The sequence below is a fragment of the Numenius arquata genome, chromosome 2 (genome assembly GCF_964106895.1).
Source record: "Numenius arquata chromosome 2, bNumArq3.hap1.1, whole genome shotgun sequence".
Taxonomy (NCBI): domain Eukaryota; kingdom Metazoa; phylum Chordata; class Aves; order Charadriiformes; family Scolopacidae; genus Numenius; species Numenius arquata.
Genome location: NC_133577.1, coordinates 104,685,100 through 104,705,741, shown reverse-complemented (window position 1 = coordinate 104,705,741; position 20,642 = coordinate 104,685,100). Strand labels below are relative to the sequence as shown.

The 20,642-nt window shown below is 38.1% G+C and overlaps 1 protein-coding gene across 1 annotated transcript in view; it reads left to right on the top strand.

The window, feature by feature from the left end:
• Positions 1–20,642, top strand: part of TFEC (transcription factor EC) — a 93,024-nt gene that overhangs the window by 51,103 nt on the left and 21,279 nt on the right. Inside the window, exons 2-3 of the mRNA XM_074164240.1 lie at positions 7,930–8,181; positions 10,469–10,564. Of these exons, the coding sequence (XP_074020341.1) occupies positions 7,930–8,181; positions 10,469–10,564 (348 nt within the window). The remainder of the gene's footprint in view (positions 1–7,929; positions 8,182–10,468; positions 10,565–20,642) is intronic.

Here is a 20,642-nt window from a genome sequence, read left to right as displayed (position 1 = left end):
TTAATAACACCAACAATAAAGAGGAACTGGAACAGTAAAGATTTATTATATTCACAGATCTCATGAATCAATGAGAGCATGGACAGGGTCACTGTGCAGAGTCAAAGTGAGGACATTAGCCGGGGTTTCATAATTTGATTGTCGTCCACTGTTATGCTTGTGTGGCCTATTAACTGTAGTGGTTAGTTTTACTCACAGTTTAGATTTTCAGCTTAAATTCTAACTTAAATCAAAGGGATAGATTTGTAAAAAAACTTCCTGTAGTTTGCTTTGCTTAACTTTATAGGCTGTTTTTATAGTGCAATGTTAAAAACTTGAGTCTCTTCTGCCAGCAAAGACCACAAAGTCATCGAGACTCATTGTTATTTTAAAACATGACAAGCTGACCTCAAGACCTTAGGGATCCTTTCTTCAGAAGTCAAGCTGGTGATGGATAAGGAGCCATCAGAGCTGTGTGTATCTTAACTGCAGGAGTTCAATTAAGAAGCCAAGAGTGTCTCAGGTATACTGGCGCAAATGGAAGTGCTTGCTTTGATAACGTCTCTGTAGCTGCTTAGTGCAGGTAGTTGGCTTCCCCCAACTCATTTCTGATTGCACAAGGAGGTTAGCACAGAGGAATAGCTGAAAGGGCTGAGATCCATCAATGCTCAGTGAGCACTAGAGAATACCACAATGGGGAAACGCTATCAAAATGCCTGCGTTTTGCACAGGGATTTGACAGGAAATGGCTAGCTGTAAGATCCAGCCTCTAATAGCCACAGCCCTGAGAGCTCTGTTGCCTTTCTCTCCCTGAGACAAACCCTGTTCTGCTGCCTGTGCTGTGCAGAGAAAGCTTCCTTACCCAGCACTGGTTTCTGCAGTCTGCTCTGCAGTTCTTTTGCTCCCACATTCCTCTTGCTTTTCACAATGGTTGTCAGTGTGATGGAGAATTTCCGATTGCTCCCATCCTACCCCACATTTATAATTATCAGCTATTTTTAGTCATTGAGACACCAAAATACAGAAGCAGTAGTCATTGTTGAAGACATGGCCTTTGTCAAAGAACTTTAAAATGTTTCTTCTTCAGTATGTTCACCCTTGAAAGAACATTCACAAATTCCTGATGAATATGATGTCAAAGGTTAAATAAGATGAAAAATAGTGCATTAGAGTCACATGAGAATTTTTTCTTAACTTGAAAGCTACTGTAAGGCATCAACTAAACACAGCTGTGAGTTGCCAGACTGGATGTCTTTTGCTTTGTATTCTCTCTTCATGCATATTAATGGAGAAGGTCTCATCTAGTCAGATCAAAGTTCCAATAAGAAAAATATTCACATTTAAAAATTAATTACTGTGTTTAGCTTAAGTTATTAATTGACATAATCACAAACGCTTTTATAAACTAAACATTAAAGTGAACAGCTACATTATTTGGTGGTAGTTTTTAAGATAGAACAGAAGTGCATAATTGCTAAGTTAAATTGAAATTTCATTTTATTATGAAATAATTTCACAAATACGCTTTTCTCAAAAAGTTTAATAGGAAGAGTAGGACAAACAAACAACTGATGTTCATTTGTAATAGAAGTTAAAAAGGATTATTTAATCACTAAAAATGTTTTTTTCCTAACCCTCAAAATCCATTTGCAATTCCTCAGAAATAGAGCTAAAATAGTCTGTGACTGTGTTTCTTATCTTAAAATGGAATTAGACTTTTTGGGTACTTACAGTACATTTTAATAATTTAGAAGATCATAATTAGATGCTTATTTTCTGGTACAGTGGCTGAAAAGAACATGAAGGCCCATAACTCAGTTTCAGAGAGGTGTTGTGTTCAGGACTAATGATAAATCATGTGATCCCATCAGGGTGACAAATTTTACTTCAAAAGCTATTAAAAACACTGGAAAAAATTAACATCCAGCATGAATGACAAACTTTAATGAAGTCTACTGAGTTCTGTCCAGTATACTATCACCATATTTAAGCATAGTATTTTGTAGCAGAGATGTAAACATTTTTAAATTCAGAGTGAATTTTCATCAAAGAAAAAGTTGCTAATAGCTAGTTCTCAGATCCACATATCCGTAACATTTAAACACAGAGTTATTAGACCACTCCTCCTAATTCCTCTAAAATCACAGGCTTTTGTATTTCATTCAGTTATTATCCTAGTACTCAGCTTTGAGTCCAAGAATGTGTTTGATAAAATATATCTTGGATCTGGCTAGTACATCTCTTCCAGAAAGTCATCGACCCTTAGTTTGAAGGAAACAGCAGTTACAGCATTTCCTTTTGAGTATTTCACTGTTTACTCACATAATTTCCAATATGAACCTGCCTAACATCAGCTTGTGGCCGGCAGCTCTTGCCATGCTTTCTGTGCTAGCTGAAAGGCTCTGTCACATTCAGCATCTCCCACAAATCTCACAACTTTCAATTTGACAATAAGAACATAGCTGAGTTTCTTTAAACTTTCATTGAAACACCCTTTTCTCGGTCTTCAATTACTTCCATAGTTCTTTTCTGCATCCTTTCAGTTTTTTCAACAGTGTTTTAAAAATGTTTAGGGTAGAAATATTTTTAGGATTCCACTATTTATCTCTCCTGAGCCATAAATAAAAGCAGAGTAAAGCCAGGCTCCTATTCACTACTTTCTTTATGCCTTTTCCCCTTTCTTGCTATAGCATCACTTGGACAATCCTGCTGAGTTGCTGGTTTGTTATCATCCCAAATTCTTTACAGACTCGTTGCTTCCAGTGTTTTTTCTGTTCAGTTTTTTTCCATTGTTGAATCCTGTACTTCTTTTTCCAGCATATGCAGATGTGTATTTTGCTGACTGGGAACACATTTTCTTTAAAAGTGATCGCTACTTTAAAAAATCTTTATTCTTTTTAGTCAGTTTTATTTTTCTTTAGTCCCAAATCACTGATGGAAATGTTGAGTAGTACAAGACTGAAGAGCCCCTCTTTCTGATGCTGAGCCTTTGCTGATTACTTTCTTATGCATGTTCCTAATCCAGTTAAAACACGCTTTATTGATATTGTGTAGCGCTATATTTTTAATTAGAATACTGAATGATACTAAGTCAAAAGGCACACAAAAGTTGAAGTGTATTATACCTACATCGTTACCTTTGGCAACCTAACTTGAAATCTCATCAAAGAACAGAAGTAGATTTGTTTGACAAGGCTTATTTTGCACAGAACTTTGTTGACTAGCATTAATTATATTCCTACCCCTTAATAATTTATTAATTGAATCTCTTTGCAGTTTTCCTATTATTTCTCCCAGGACTGATGTTGGGCTAAGCAGCCTGAGAATACAGGTATCACCTGCTTGCCCTTAGCAGAATACCAATATGAGATGTAGCACTGCTACTTACTGCAATATCATTGACATTGTTCCATGCCTCATTTAATGTCCCCTAGATGTGCCCTCTTTCTTACTTTTGGCATGCTAGGTATTCTTTTACTAAAGGGAAAAAAAATCTCATCAGCAAATGTGGAAATCCAATAGTTTATATAAATAAATTACTGAAGGCCTAGTTATGCATGGTGCAATATATTAGAAATGAAAGTAAAATTAGTGTGAGTGTGGGAAAAGATGTTACACAACTCTGCCGCAGTTTTACAACATGATAATGTGCACTCAAATTAGAAAGAGCAACTGAAGAGGTTTGAATATGCAACCATAATTCTGAAAGGCTGTTATGTTCTTGTTCTCAGAACTGGCTTGTCAGTGAGATGTAAAATAGAAAAAGGTACAGTCAGTTACATGTGCATTGGGATCTTTTCTGGCTTGCAAAATCCATCTCAAAGCATTCATTTCTGTTCTAGCTTCGTTCTGGTGGAATTATAATATTTGAGTTTGGGCTGGATGCTTTTGGCTCCCTGCATGCTTGAAGTTTCTCATTCTGAATAGGCTTTAATTCCACCATGATTAGTAAAGCTAGATAATAGAAAAAAGTAGCGCACAGGAGGGAGCAGATAATTTGTGTCAGAGACGAGAACCCAGGTTCCAGAGAGCCACCAGCTTTTTGGGTGCTCTACCCTGAAAACCATCTCAGGGTCTTCCTTTCAAGCTGCTCTGCTTTAAACAAATTATTGACTCAGAGAGAGGCAAAAAAAGAAGAAACCCCTATATTCAGGCTGTTGTGGCAGTAAAGGGTGTGTCAGCATCAACCTTGCAGGTCCCCAGTCCGAAGAAGCTTTAATGATTTTATGTATGGAAGGATTCCTAGACTGGAAAGATTCAAGATTCAGAGACCCTCACCTTAAAATTTCACATAGTCTCTGACAAAATGTTCTCACAGAATATTTGAAATCCTCAAAAGATGAAGAATTAGAAAATTAGTCTCCCAACACTGCTGAAGGGTACCATACTGGGACTATCTGGTACGCTTCTACTATGGATAATAAGGATGCTTCTACTCTGAAAAATATTTTTTTTTTTTTCAATTTTCTGTGGAAACACCTTATCTGGTGGATCTAAGGCATGCACGTGGTCAAGGTCTCTAAGCAGCTAAGTGCATTTCAATCTGGGCTGTTCTACTTGTGGGATTACTTATGTGTGGGAGTGATCTTTCAGTTCTTTTGCTTTTTGTATTTATTTCACTGAATCCCTAACCTGATACCATTTTTTTCCCCAGACTTAATAATGATTATCCAGAGTTTCAATATTCAGACTACCAGTTCAAATTTCCCTAGCTATTCCTAGTTTTGCTTCCTCGGGTGCTCAGGGCCTCGTCCAGTCAAGTTTTGAAAATCTCCAGGGGTGGAGATTCCACAGACTCTCTGGGCAACCTGTGCCAGTGCTTAGCCACTAGAAAGTGGCTTTCTTTACACCATTAGAAAGAAGCTCAAAATCAAGTCAATGTTTAATGGTTGTAATTATGGAAATAGTTAAAGAGATTACATCATCTAAAACTTTCAGAAAACCTAAACTGAAACTTAGCTTAATATTATTGATATAAGATAATAGAAGTCATCCAGCATCCCAGTAGAGAATAAACCAATCATACTTGGTATTTGACACTGGACTATCTGGTTTCATGAAATCATTAAGTTTTGAGTTTCTGCTCCTATTTAACACATGTTGCGTGGGCAGTTTTAACAGTCATTTCTAATTTTTGAGAGCTTGACTTGCAATCTTAGAACTTCTTTGGCATTGCATGACTTCTTTTCCCATTTATTATACTCTAATAATATGTTTATAAAAGTAGGATTCCAGCTCTGCTTTGTGTTTACATAGTGGTTTGACTTTCAAAAGTGCTTATTATTATTCAAAAGTTATTATTTATTATTAGACTTATTTATATATGTAAAGATAATCAGGGATTGCAATTTTAGGTACTTTTTGGAAATCAAGGCATAGATCCCTTTTTAACCTTTATGGTTCTGCTTTGTAATGACTGCAACTGGCACAATAAAGGGGATGAAGAGGTTTGCAAAACCATAGCAACAGATCCCATCAGTGAAGCTTTAAAATCTTTTCCTGTTTGGGAAGTTCAGGACAGTACTGACACGATATAAGGACTGAAAGAATATCATACAAAAAAACCCCAACTCCTGATAAACTCAATTTTTTCCTTAGTCAGCAGTTAGCTGATTGTCTTTCACAGATTATCCCCCATCCTCGGTGGGATGGTCCTGTGGTAGTTCACTACAAAATAGGGCTACACAGATGTTTCAGTGTGCCACTGGCATTCTGACGTCCAGAGAAAGCAAAAAGCAAGCCATTGACTTCTCAGCCATCTTCTTGTGGTAGAACCCACTTTCTTATTAAAATTCCTTATTAAAATCAAACTTTAAAACAAGGTAATATAGAGTTTGAACACTGCAAATTGCTCATGTTTCCCATTTAATTTGAAGATATTTGATATTCTGGATTTCATACTTCAGGTAGACCTGTAGAATTTCTAAGACAACAACTCATCGCTCCTTACGGAGCGATCATCACCTTCATTTAAAAGAATAAACTAGCTGGGCTGAAATGCAGTAGATGCATTTGTAACCTGTGCATTGATCCCACTCCCATTTATGCCATGCAAAGAAACTCTGCCTTCAAAGCTGTTGGTTGCAGTGCTCTGCATTCCTGGAAAGAGATCTTCATCAGTTTAGGCAGTGCAAGGGTGCAAAATGTACAAGCACAGAGTACACAAGAGTGTCCGTGGGTGCTTCTGAAACAGCAGCAGAAAACAAGGGTGCACAGCAAAACCCTACCCTGCTCATACAACGGGACATATTTTCTTGCCCTCAGTACATTGCATTTTTCTGAAGGTCGATGCTCTTGTTAAACTGTCATGCGGTAGGTTTCATGTTTGGATTATAATTTCAGAAATGGCTTGAGTGTCTGACTTTCAATATGAGCTTAAGCCTTACTGGAGCTGAAGAAGTAAATAGATGCATAAGAATCTTAATGACTTGGGATATTTTTACATGTATCATTGCACATGATAAATCAGAGCTTAAATTAACAGTCCATCATACACTTTCTAAAACTAACACAAAGATCTCAGTTAAGACAAGTAATATCATGATTTAAGCAAATCCAAAATATACATGTAGTTCTTACAACCTTACATAGGATGCATACCTTCCTAACATAAAACAGGAGAAAATCCAAACAGTGTATTTAAATTTTATATCAATATTTTAATGGAATATTATTTAATAACTTTAAGGCTTGCATTAAAAAATTAATATTATATTTATTACTGCATGGCTTAATATTTTTATATGACTAGAAAATTAGCTTAAAGAAACATAATTAAAATAATTCTAGACATGCCACCATAACATGATTAAAAATAAAGTAGGTACTGCAATATTGTACAAAAACATAGCTGATTTAATGCAACCCCCCCTTTATGGGCTATTTATTTCTGCTTATGTATGTTAGGGGAATTAAAAAGAAGTTTGTTTAAATGACTGAATTTTTACTTTGAGAAAAAAGGGCTGCAAAGCAAGTCTTGCTATTATTTAACAAATATTAATCATGCTTACACAGAGGCCACTTGAGAAAAATTTATTGCAAGAAATTTGTGACCAGTCATGCCATAGGAAGAGGATAAAGCCACGGGGCTGAAATGACAGTAAGGTTTGTGTATGCAGTGCTCCTCTGGTAGTTAAATTGGAGGAATGTGACATTGATCTGAAATGGGAGCTGTTTGAAGTAGCAACTGTCAATCTCTGTAATCAAAGGATGGCCCAAAGTCTTACTCAATTAGCCATTTTGGCATGACCACTCAGTTTATAAAGTCCTACCAACTCAAAAAGTGATCTTTCCTCAAGAGGCATTTCAAGAAGCCTGGGCAGTTTGAGGACAGTGAACAGTCATCCAGCACTATAGTTTGGACTCTTTATTTTTGTTGGCTTTTTTTTTTTTTTTTTCCAAAAGTGCAGCAATGCCTCAGTTAACTGACTGTACTTATTACAAGGTGAGCCAAATATGCATTTAGGTATGAGTGAATGTCGGCTGCTGTTGGTATTAATTGAAGTTAGCTGTATTATGTTTTTCTTTATACATTTATTTACTCGTTCAAGTACAGAGGAGTAACTACACTGTCATATTAATTTTAGGATACATATGTAAATGTAAAATTGATTGTAATGATCAGTGACTTCAACAGGGATCACTCTTAAATGAGAAGAGAAAAATGTGTAGCATACTTCTGGTCTTTTTGCAAGATCATGTTTATCTTTTCTAATTCTGTTTTTGATAATTATTCAGAAGGTTTATTCAGCTGTGTTAGGGGAAAACAGTATAAATAAGAAATGTGTAAGGGTGCAAAACTGAAAAAACCCCAATATTTAAGGTTAATGATATTTCTATCCAAATGTTATTAAAGCTGAATCTATTGTTTTGAAGTTTTTTGAGTGAGCATACGGTCAAACGCTGGTACCAGTAACTTGAAACTTAGCAATTATTTCCATTCCTTCCCAGGTACAAACACACTTGGAAAATCAGTCTAGATACCACATACAGCAAAGCCAGAGGCACCAGGTGAAGCAGTACCTGACCCTCGATACCAAGCTGTCCAGCCAGACGCTCTCCCTCTCCCACTCCCACACAATCCAGCCTGCAGGAGTGACCTCCATTTTAAGAAACGGACACATGCCTCCGGTCAGTGACATCGGGACACCAGAAAGCCCTGTTACCAAGCTGCTGGCCCTTGGAGGAGAACATGAAAATGCGGTAGGGCCAGGCTGGTGAAAGGAATGGGGAAACGGGCTTTGCATACTTCTACAAAAGCGTTACATGATCCCCACTGTATTGGTGGTGGGCAAGAAATGACTTTCTTTACTTTCACGGGCCCTTTGGTTGCAGCACTTGCTCCCTGAATCCTTTTGGATTACGTGGGTGATTCCCTTCAATGCCTGTGAATATCTTATTGCATGACCAGGCTTCTAAATTACTGCCAGTTAAAATGTACTGTTGCATCTTTTTATCTATGTGTCATATATTGCTGTACATTTTTCGAATATGTACTTTGCAATGCAAAAATTCTTTTTTCAGACAAGAGCTATTTCTGTCTAAAAGTATTATCCTAGCTGCATAACAAAGTTAAATATAGATTACCTTAAAGATGTAACTGAAAGAATCGCTCATTCATTTTTCAGTCAGCTGATATATTTATATATGGGTTATCTTGGGTAAATTGGCGTAGATAGGCTAACTTTAGTGCCACCATTGATTTTAATAGAGGTACAGCTATTATACAATGTCAGATTCTCAGCCAGTGTAAGATGTAGATCATTATGGCCTTTAATACTTCAATAGGTTTCAAGAGAGAGTGCTTATTAGGTAAAAGGGGAATTCCTACAGAAATAAGAAATGGAGATGCTGCATGATATCTTGGGCTTTAACAGAACAGAGGAATCTTACAAATAGACTGTGGGCCATTTGAGCATTTAGATGTTATGCAGCTAAGTGTGAGGAAACTGAAGAAGATAAACCCAACGACTTTTCCTGGAGAGCTCATCTGGGGTCCTTCCATTCCTTCTGCATTGACAACTGACATTTTATGTCAGGTTTATGGATTACTGGAGCTACTAGTCTGCAAAGATGGTTTTAGGTGGCCTTTGTGGAGACTTCTGTGGTCACCTCTGTGCTGACAAGCGCCCTGTGCTGGAACCATTCTCAGGCACTTTGGGTGTCTGACCAGGAACAACTGGTGCCCACCCTAGTACCACTCTCCGTCCTCAAGAGCAAGATAGCTGCTTGTAAAGCATTCTCCTCAACTGCGCTTGGTGATGACTGGGAGAGTGATAGTTCGCACGGGCCAAAGCCCTTGTAGGCATCAGTCCAACAGTTTGGATAATCCCATTCCAGAGCCTCAGGGAGATGACTGGCACAGTGCAGCTTCCTAGTTGCAGATGTGCCCTGTGCTTCAGGGTAGGTTGTAGGTATATTAGAAGATAATACAGAGTCAACACACAGGTTGATGCACTGAACTGTGGTCATTCATATTGTACAATTGCTGGCATTTCCTGGCATCCTTTTGGCCCAGACAGCACTTTCCTAAATAAGTCTGGGCACAAGTCCTCAGAGAACATGTCTGGTTTTAGGAGAGGGAGAGGAGAGCAGGTATGGCCTGTGCTGGGCCATGTGGCCTAAAAGTCTTGTGTTGAAAGGTCCCTGGCTGATGTGATACTTTCTTTCATTGCATAGGACCCTCTATATTTCTTTCAGCTACAGCTCTTCAGACAGCTCCCAAGAGCTGCTCAGAAAGCCTCAGAATAGGAGGCAACTGCTCCTGGTGACGGTAGAGTTAACAGTGACAGGTTCATCATGAGATCTTTCCCAAAGTTATTTTGTGAACGGAACCAGACCAAAATTAGCATTTGAAACTCATGCTGTACTTTTTCCAAATCTATATATGTCTACATGTCTGCAAAGTATTCACTGTTTCCTCCCGAGTAATTAATTAGCTATTCCATCTGCTTCAGTAGCTTTTGATTCTGATTAGAACAAAAGAGGGACCAGAAGGCTGGCTGGAGAAGTATCCAGCATACTGCCAAACACAACACAAACCACTGCCTGCTGAATCTCCAGATCAGTGTGTAACACCCAGTCTCCAGTGAGTCACGTTCTTGCAGAACCACAGGTTCCTCTCAGCCTTCCTGCACCCATGCAACAGTGGATAGGACACATTTGATGAAGGTGATAGATCACGGTTACAACTTAGCAATGCACTCCTGTCCTCTGGTCTTGGTGTTGCAATAAGAAATTAAAAACAGGGGAATGGGCTGGTGTTTGGCAGGAAAGAAGTAACTTGCTAAACCACAACTGTTTTCACAAGATGTAAAAAATGTGAATATTGTGCAAAAGCGCTTGAATTATTTGAATGTTAAGATATAAACTTCTGAAATTCAGTTTTATTGGTGTAATAAATACTCAAGATTATTTCCTCTATATTTTCAGAAAAACATTGTTTCCATTATTATTTGTAATGACTGGTCTTAAAATATTATTTTATCAGATGGAAGAGGTGATTGAAGACATAATCAATATGGAATCAAGTTTTAATGATGAAGGGATAGGTTGTTCTGAAACTCCTCTACTAATGCAAAGAACTGTAAGTATTTTGTGGAATTTTGTCCTACTGTTTGTAACAGAGAATTTCACTGAGTGATTCAAGCACACATCACACTTCAGAGGCTAAAGCAGTACTATCAGTGGATTACTGTCTCTTCAGTTGCTCATCTTTTTGTCAAGACATATTACAGAAAAGGGTTCCAATGTGGTGGGACACGGCTGTTTTAAGTGGCCTGTATAGCATTTAGAGTTCTAGCCCAACACCAGGGCCTATGCATAACTCATTGGAGGTACTAATTCCCATGCAGGAGTATGGATATGAGGAGTAACAAACTGTTATAATTTTGTAATATCTTTTTGTAAGGAAATGACAGACTATTAACAAAGTCTACATACATTTCCATATTTGTTACACATTTGAAGAGAAAAGATGGACCTTTTCTGGACATAACAATGCATAGAGCATTATTATTTGTGAAAATAACACCTATCAATAACTGTAATGAAACACACTTTGTAGAAGGGATGTTCTTTGTTCTCTCAACCCTGATTTATCTTGGGAACATTATTCCACAGATTTTGTCCTCAGGGCCTTAAAATGGGTACTGATAAAGTTAGACTTCACTCTGGTGAAGGCTGCAGGATTTTCACAGGCTTTGACAGTCTACAAAGTTCATTTCAGAATACAGAATCAGGTGCTTGGTCTTAATCACCCATTGGAGGAACATCTTTTTCTGACTACAGAACATCACTGGCTACAAAAATACATTAGGAGATAAGATATCTATGCCTCTGTGTTGCCCACTACACAGACCAGTGTCAATGGCAATTAATAGTTCCATGAATACCTGGCATTTGCATGCTAGCTACAGTACTAATACAGTTAGTCTGATTTATACATATCTCAGTACAGAGCATAGCAAAGAAATGCTCCCTGGGGAGTGAATTAATATTTTGGCTCAAATTAACATAAGGCAGGGGAGGATCCTTTCAGGTGTGGTACCATGGGGTGGTGATGAGAGGCATGAATTCTGGGCTTTGGATTAGACTCACACTCCCTCAACACCTTTTAAAACTGGATGATGTTAATCTATGCTAATTCCAGCCTCATTAGCCTTTATCTCCAGCCATGAAGGACATATCTCTCTAAAATGTATTGAATATCCTATTCTTGATAAGCAAGGAAATATGCAGTGACTTTTAGGCCTGGCTGGTATCTTACTTGCAAATACCTGAGACTCCTGCAATGCTTGTAGGCCAGGTAATTGCATTTAGATTTTTGTTTGTTCTGAGGAAGTCACCAGGCTGCCAGGTAAACCAGGGAATAGCGTGTATTTCCAAATCTATCTGTATAATACTATGGCAAAATGAAGCCTGCCTTCAACAAAGCATGCAAACTGTGCCAGTGTGGAAGCAATCAAGCAGTGCCTCCATCTCTTCTGTCTTCTCTTTTGGTAATGTGTACTCCAAAACCCTGTGAAAGAAATGTGCAGATGGAGGTGGTTTCAGGCATTTATCTTGTGACTCAGGGGTTTATGGCATTTTCCAAGCAATATCCTAAACCTACCTGCAAAATTTTGGTCATAAGCTGTGCAGTAGAGAAAGATAGAGAAGCAGGTAGAAAATATGTTCTTTAGATCAATTTTTTCATCATCATACTAAGCATAATGACATTTTGTTTATTTGAGTTAAAATTGTATACGTTATAACAGTGTTGGACTAGGAGACATGATCTGGAATGAGAGAACATCTAATTCCCCTGAGAAGAGGAACGGGGATTGGGCTGTATTTAAATGGAGATTCATAATCCCAAGCACAAATACAGGCTGGGCAGAGAATGGCTGGAGAGCAGCCCTGAGGAGAAGGACTTGGGGGTGTTGTTGGATGAGAAGTCCAACATGAGCTGGCAGTGTGCCCTCACAGCCCAGAAAGCCAGTCGTCTCCTGTGCTGCATCAAAAGAAGTGTGGCCAGCAGTCGAGGGAGGTGATTCTGTCCCTTGAGTCTGTTCTTGTGAGACCCCACCTGGAGTACTGTGTCCAGTTCTGGAGTCCTCAACATAGGAAGGACTTGGACCTGTTGGAATGGGTCCAGCGGAGGGCCATGAAGATGATCAGAAGGCTGGAGCACCTCTCCTACGAAGACAGGCTGAGAGAGTTGGGTTGTTCAGCCTGGAGAAGAGAAGGCTCTGGGGGGACCTTATAGCAGCCTTCAGGTACCTAAAGGGGGCCTACAGGAGAGATGGGGAGGGATTCTATGAGGGAGTATAGCAATAGGATGATGTAATAGGGTAATGGTTTTAAACTGAAAGAAGGGAAATTTATACGATATTAGAAGAAATTCTTTACTGTGGGGGTGATGAGACACTGGAACAGGTTGCCCAGGGAATTTGTGGATGTCCCTTCCCTGCAAATGTTCAAGACCAGGCTGGATGAGGCTTAGAGTGACCTGGTCTAGTGGGAGGTGTCCCTGCCCATGGCCGGGGGATTGGAACTAGACGATCTTTAAGGTCCCTTCCAACCCAAACCATTCTATGATTCTATGTACTTCTTATGTACAAGGTGCCTGGCTATGGTGGCTGCCATCAACATAGAGTGAGATCCCAAGTGAGACTGAATTGCTCACGTGCCTGGCTGATTCAGCGTTTGCTTCCTCTTTACACTTCTCCAGTGTAATGCTTAAGTATTTTTAGGATTGCATCTTTGATTTTTCCCTTCTTGGCACTGCCCTGAGTTTGTCCAAACTGTACAAAGCCATCTCTCTAAAATTATGAAAAAAATCTGTCTCTTGTTTTTCTGAATATGGTAGAAGACTTGGGCTTTTTTCAGCAAAATCTTTTCTTGAACAAGCAAAATTCATGAGGTCTTTTTCATTTTTCTTAACAGAGAGTGCCTGAGATTAGAGACTTTGCAGTGCTACCTGTTGTGTGTTGCAGTGAATTAATGTTTGCTTTAGTTAGATGCACCCATGTACCATTTTAATGGCACATTAAATGAGGACATTGAAGTCTATGAGACTACTCATGTGAATAATTGCTTAGAGGCTCATTGTCTGACCCTGAATTAATGAATTACAGTAATATATTAGTAGAATCAGAGAAGTGAAAACAAGAACATCCCTCCATCTCTCATTAGAATTATTACAGCTGCTGAAAATTGGATTGTCTGGCTTTTATTGTGTTTGGCCTCAAATTCATAATTTTATATAGCTCTCTGGTTTTGGGTGGCAATTTAAGAATTGCTCAAAGTAGGGAATTCTCTGGCTGTGTTTCTGTTGCTCTTAACAGTACCTTAATTGTACAAACCTACTTTTTATAGAAGTTGAGTTAAAGTATAAGACTAAGTCCTCCCTATATGCAAGAGGTCTTGATTCTTCTGAAAGTATTTGTAAACTCAGTTATATCTTTGTCCAGAAAACATAGCTGAAATCAAATCATAACTATTCTTATGAACTATCACTTGATGAAAATTGTTTGTTCACCATGGAGAAGGTAGGATTTAATAAAGAAAACTTGAAGATGACACCAATTTAAAGTCATAATAATTTAGTTTTATGAAACTTCGTTAACAGTCAGCAACATATTTATCTATATTGTAAGAAATCAATTTCTTCTCTGAGTATCATATTGGGAGTGATAGGTTTCTTCCTGACCTTATAGGAATCATTGAAAAAATGAAACAAAGAATATGTGAGTGAGTATGAGCTAAATAATGTTATGTATGTCAGATATGGTGACAGACATTTGAAAAGTGAACATTTTTCATTTTTATCAGATTTTCATTCTTATTCAAAATCCTTATAGTCTATTCAGCATTCTGTAATGAATTTAAAGTTTATTAACTTCCAAATGCTCAGAACATAGGAAATGTAGATGTGCGGGCCTGTAATGTAGAACATATATGACACCATCATTAAGAGTTTGGGGCAACTTCTAAAAAGCTGTGGTCTACATTCTTTTAATATCTGAAAAAGGGAAGTTTAAGAAACATGCTCTATCAAGGGAACTGTGGAGAGCATTAGTCACAGTGAAGAGAACCAGAAAAGAGCAGAGTTAAAAAATAGGATCTCTGTGTTTTTCAGGGTTGGATTTGACAGTGTGTGACCTAGTGAACCTCTACTTTTTGCTGAATGTTGTTTTGTTTTGCTGTATATGTATACAGCCCTAGGACTCACCAGAAAAAAACAGCAATTTAGCAAGCACAACAGTGATCTCTATGAAAACAGTTGGCATTTTACCAGTACTTTCATTCAGAAATAACTGCTGTAGCCTAGATAATCACTGTACAGCTACTGGGATAATGTTCTCTACTTGACATGCAGTCCACTAAAACTTACATCAAAAGCATTAGGAGATTGACTGGCTTGGAATGAGAATAAAATGAGAGGATATTAATATTCTGCAAGGGCACAGGCTTCTCTTGCACCATGCTGGATGGGACAGACCAGAAAATAATTTGATTTTTGGACACATTTCCACGGATTCTAAGTTGTCTTTTGTTCTGGTGCAGAAGAAAACAAGAGCTTTCAGAAGCCGAGGGAGAGAAGCTCTGTAGCAATCAGATGGCTGGTGGTGGGAGCTAAGGAATAGTGCTGAATAGTGCTTGGGGAAGAGCACTACCATAAAATTGGACTTCAAAAAATCCCCCACAATGGCCCAACTGGTGATCTTTTGAATCATGTGGGCTCACCGGCACTGGAGTAGTGGGTATGGAATGACTAAACAAACTGGAGCAGTTCCTTTTGGATTGCTTTGGAAAAACCAGAAATTTTTGGCATGGAAAACATTTTCATTGATATTTTTACCATGTCTAGTAGTAAATAGAGCAAAGAAAAAAATGTTTCTATGTTGATTTATTCATAATATTTAAGAAACATTTTCTTTAATTATTCCCCCAAATGAGATTGCCAGCAGGAATATTTCCTGAAAGCAATGGCTTTTAACCAATAGAAAGCACAGATTTTATTATTATATATGGATAAATGCACCATAAGTGTGATCTGAAGAATTATTCTCTAGCCTTGGTAGTCCTAGACAAAGTTTGAACAAACAGCTTTTAAAACAAGTTCTTTAAAAAAAAAATAAGCTGCAAAGTATTTTTCAAAATTTTTCCTTGCTTTAAAGGAAAGAAGTACTTAAAGATTTGAAACAGCATTAATTCCTCCAACAGCTCCAGCTCTAACTGCATACTGAAATCATTATGGTGTCATTGGTGCTTTGAAGTTCACATCACCTCAGAGATTTATAACTGTCACAAGCAATGAATCTGTTGTTGGGAACCTCTTTTATTGTGAATCCAACCAAATTTCTTCAGTTCTTCTCTGAGTCTGATTTGATATATGTGGTATTTATATGCTGGGAAAAAGAATTAAAACAACAAAATAAATGTTGCTGTTTGTACCAATTTGATGAAATGGTACTGCACCTCAATTGGAACTCGGTTTAATTATTAGATAATCAGAGAATAATTAAGTAATATTAAAATATTATATCAGATAATAATCTATTATTATTTGTTCTGATTAGAAGCAACAGCTAAGGGGCAGCAGATCCCACAGATCTCATTGCCAGCCATGTGCTGGTTGGGTGCTGTAGGAAGAAACAGAACAGCACAGATCTGGATTCTCTGGTACTTCTGGTTTTCAATAAGAGTTAGAATGAACTACCTGCTGTGGTTTGTTCTTTTGCTGGGCCATCTCCACAGAACTCTGAATCCAAGACAGCCACTCTTGTCCTCTGCATGCTAAGGAGCTCCCTGTTGCCCACCACTGTAACAAGGGAAGGTGTAGGGAGATTCTTCTCAGTTTTCACATCTGCTTTGCTACATCTCCAAGAACTCAAGTGGCTGTCTGTAAGATAAAGGGGCCTCTAGTGAAATCATTAAAAGACCTCAGTCACTGACTGGGTGTAAAGACCGGGAGAGAGAGGTGTCACTAACAGAGAGGGGAAGAAAAAAGCACCTGGGCATGCTGGAAGGGGTTTTGCTAGCTGTCTGATGTCAGGGCTGAGCCGGTGGGCCACCAGGCATGGGGAATGGCAGCAGCCCAGGGAGTGCTGTGCAAAGGCCCTGCCTTGGAACAGGCCACCTCTTGAGGGCTCCTCTGGGGCTTCACTTTCACCTGCATTGCTTCATTTCATACATTCACGGCACACGGTGTCACTAAGACTGGGAGCTGCAGTCTGCTTCTAGTCCACTTCGGAGTCAATTCCACTCCTTTTGCAGGAAAAGATCTTATGGAGAAAATCCTCAGTTGCCCTGTGGTTCACTTGTATTTGGTCTGGTCCTTTGACGTTTGAAAAAATCTTGTGTTGTACAGACATGTACTAGAGGTTAGATCAGGACAGGACAGGATAGATGTTTTCCTTCTGTAATCTTTATGAACCTGCTAACTACAGCTGGTATAAAGTTCTGATTAAATATGGTAACTCTGCATTTGATTTCATGGAGACACTATTTATTGATAAAAGCACAGTGCAGCCTGTCTGCAAAATCTTACTACTATTACAAGGTCTTTGAGGTCACAGTTTCTCATCATGGCATTAATAATTTGTATTTGTATTAATTATTTGTCAAATACCGATGGTTACCATCTGGATGGATTGCAAAAACTGCTATCTGTCCTATTCCCAGAAATCATACGGAAAAAAAGAAATTCAAGTAGGTATCCTCCGAAGTATTTTATTCGATAATTGCTGTGATTATTCAGTCAAAAGTAAAACCAGGTTTCCATTAGAAGTGCATATAGTATTGCTGATCTAGGCAGCCCCCTGCTGCATAATCATGAGTATTTTTATTTAGTGAATACCAATGTCATTTGGCAACCTTTATAAGTTGATAAAATCTGCTAAAGTTCAAAATCATTTTAGAGAAAGGGCCAGAGTAAACATTAACAACCTCATTTGCTTAGGTTGGGTAACTTGAAAAGGCTGCATAACATCAATGAAAATGCTTTGTCAATCACATTCTACACTAGATTAGTCTTAAAGTCCAAGGAAGAATCAAAGTTCACCTAAGTGTATAAACTTCTGTCTAGCACTCCCTGGTATCCTTTCCAAGTTTAACGAAAAAGAAAAATGAAGGAGAAAGAACAGTCGGTAGCTATTGAGGAAATAATAGACTCCTCAAAAATAAAACTGGTGAGCAAACATTTTCTTTGTCTTTCTTCAATAGTATAAAGGTGGAAGATAGGGAATTGTGTCTTTCAGTTGCAGAGAACTAACAATGAAATGCACAAACTGAGAACTCCTCGGGTCTGTTTTCTGCAGCTGTAGGTGTCTTCTGATATCACTGCCACTGCTGTTTTGAGTGTCATACAGATGCCAGATGAAGATCTGTTATCTGTATTTCACACAATATAGTAGTCTGAGGCTGAAATGGGCAGCGTACAGATCTCCTGCATGTTCTATGTGCTCCAAATAGACTGGGTACAAGTGTGATTTATCTCATGCTGTAGAAAAGGTCTTCATAGCATAGAGTATACAGTACTTTGGGTCAGGAGGAGAATTGTGGTCCATTTTTACATTTGCAGCACTCAAAAGCTGCGCAAAATCCCAAATAGCTCAGCTCTGTCTCTAACACTCTAACAGCACAGAGTCTAATAACCCTTCTCTATTTTGAGGGTAGATGTCTTTGGCTGAAGGGAGCCAGAAGACTCAGGCTTCATGCAGCTGCAGTAAATTTTTTCATACCCCTGAAATGAAGGAAAAGTTCCTTTTTTCCTCTTTGTTTTTCTGTTTTGGACACGTAAATAGACATAAATGGAAGTATTATTCTACAATATATAGTTGTTTGCATGTAAGTACCTCTTACGAACATGGTCTTCATCTCAGAGCTTAACACGTTGAACAGAGGTAGGAGAAAAGAATAGATAAAACATGTTTCTAATTCTCCTAATATGCTTATTTATTTTTAGTAAGAATGTGCTTTGATAGCATATCCTGCTCTTTTAGATACACTGCATATCTCTGAAAGTCTTCGTGGGCTCTGCACATTGGAAACAACCCATAAACAAATTTTAATGCTCTTTAGCATTACGCTAATTTCAGTATTGGTTTATATGGTCCCTCGTGAAAGAACTAGCTGGTCCTGAGGAAATGTCGTAGTGATGTTTTATTGCAGAAATACAAAACCAGGCTCTGTTATTATTACAGAAATCAACGATTTATCAACATTTGATTAACCTTATCTCATTATCAACTGGTAGGCCAACAAATGAGGTTGAATTCATCTCACCTAATCCACTCACATTTAGTTCACTCATCTGCAGCTGAATGCCTCACTCTTGTCTCCGTAACTATAGAGGCAACTCCACCCTGCAATTTGTCTCACCGATTTTAAATGTAACATTTAGTATGAAATGAATAGCACCAGAGAAACCTATGTTTCCCTCCTTGAATACAAGGGGATTCTAAAGAACTCACTCAAATATGCATTCACACTGTAAATATCTGTATTCAGTTTTATTTCCAGCCTTTGAGGACAATAGAACAAAAGATACATAGGAAGACTTTAAAACCAGAGGTTTCTCTCTTCTTCGTTATAGGTAATCTCAATTTTCTCGGTGTCTAAGTATATGAAAATCAGCATTTTGGAGTAGATCCTGAACTGGTGGACAAAGGAAAGGATTTTTAATATGTGCTGTCATATTGCAGTTTGCTTTTGTTGATGGGTGATAAATTTTTTCAATGTCTGAGCACTCCTTGCTAATTCTAAGCTCCTGTGCAGCAGGATCTGCCAGTAAATTCCTGCAGTTTGGGGCCACCAGGCAGATTCTGTCTTACCCCAAAGAACTGATGCACAGCCTCTGCCGCATGCCTCATGTTGTTGGTATACAGCAATGCAAGACCTGAAATGTGTAGTAGTAGAAAAGAAACAAGTCTACATTAAGCTCCTTGGGTCTGTAACATATAGGTTACTATCACTTCTGGAGCTAAACTTTATGAATGGCATTGACATAGGTAGAATAAAAGACTTCTGAGCTCAGAGGCAACAACAGTGGCCACTGACTGTTTTCCAGGCACAGTCAAGCTTCTTACTGCCAGACAAAGCTAACTTCTGGAAAACACAAAGATTTCTTGAAGGTCATTTTGAGAAATAAACTCCTGAAAAATACAATTGCTTTTCTTAGCACCTCCTTCTCCATCAGCCAAGGCCTTCTATGACCTTTACTGTATGTGTACAGTAATTTACTATGCTTTTTTACAAGTAAACAGTTATGAATATATTTGAAATCAACCACTACAGAAAGGAATTGCAACCAAAATGGAACTCTGTGTGGGACATGTTAATCCATCTGAATACACTAGATAACAGAAATGATTAAATACTTTGCTTTAATGTATTCAGATACTTAGGTGATATGTGAAATGTAGGTGGATATAATATAAAGTATATAATATAAATACTGGTAATAGAGATGTTAGCATCTATATTTAAGACAAAATGTCCCATATTCTAATCCTGCAAAAAAAATTTCTAGTTTTCCTTTCACCCTCAGCCTCAATTTTTCACTTTTCTTGTTTTTGTGCTGATGTTTGTTCATTGGTTTTAGAGGAAGAATTTTAATTATTTGGCATATACATTTAAGGGTGGTAGCCAGAGAACTAGAAGCTGTTGGCTGGAAGCAGGAATTATCACATTGGCTGGTGTTACTAGTGAAATAATCTTAGAGGAAACAGCTAATAGTGCTGTCATTTTATTGTCATCTTTGGGTTTCAGACCCTGGAGATTAGTGGGTCAGTACTCCTGTGACATTTGATTTCCAGCTGCCAGTTGGATCATGACAGTATCACAACATCACCTCATTTTTGGTCCGTCTCTGTTATGTTAGCTTTGTAACCGGAAAAACCAACAAAAGATAAAAACATATAGTTAAGAGATGATAACTGAAAGAAAAGAACTCTCCAGCAAAAGGCCAGATTCTCCAGAAAATTCGTTTGCTTGGTCATATTTGATCAGACATTTATCTAGACAATGGACTTCTATGTATATGATCAGGGCAGGAATGTACTGTAACTGGGAATATGAACAGAGTTCATTTTTCTCTGATGAATAATGAACCAGCTTGATGATCATTATTTGAAGATAAAAAATGAACCAGTTTTCATGCATAATATATAATA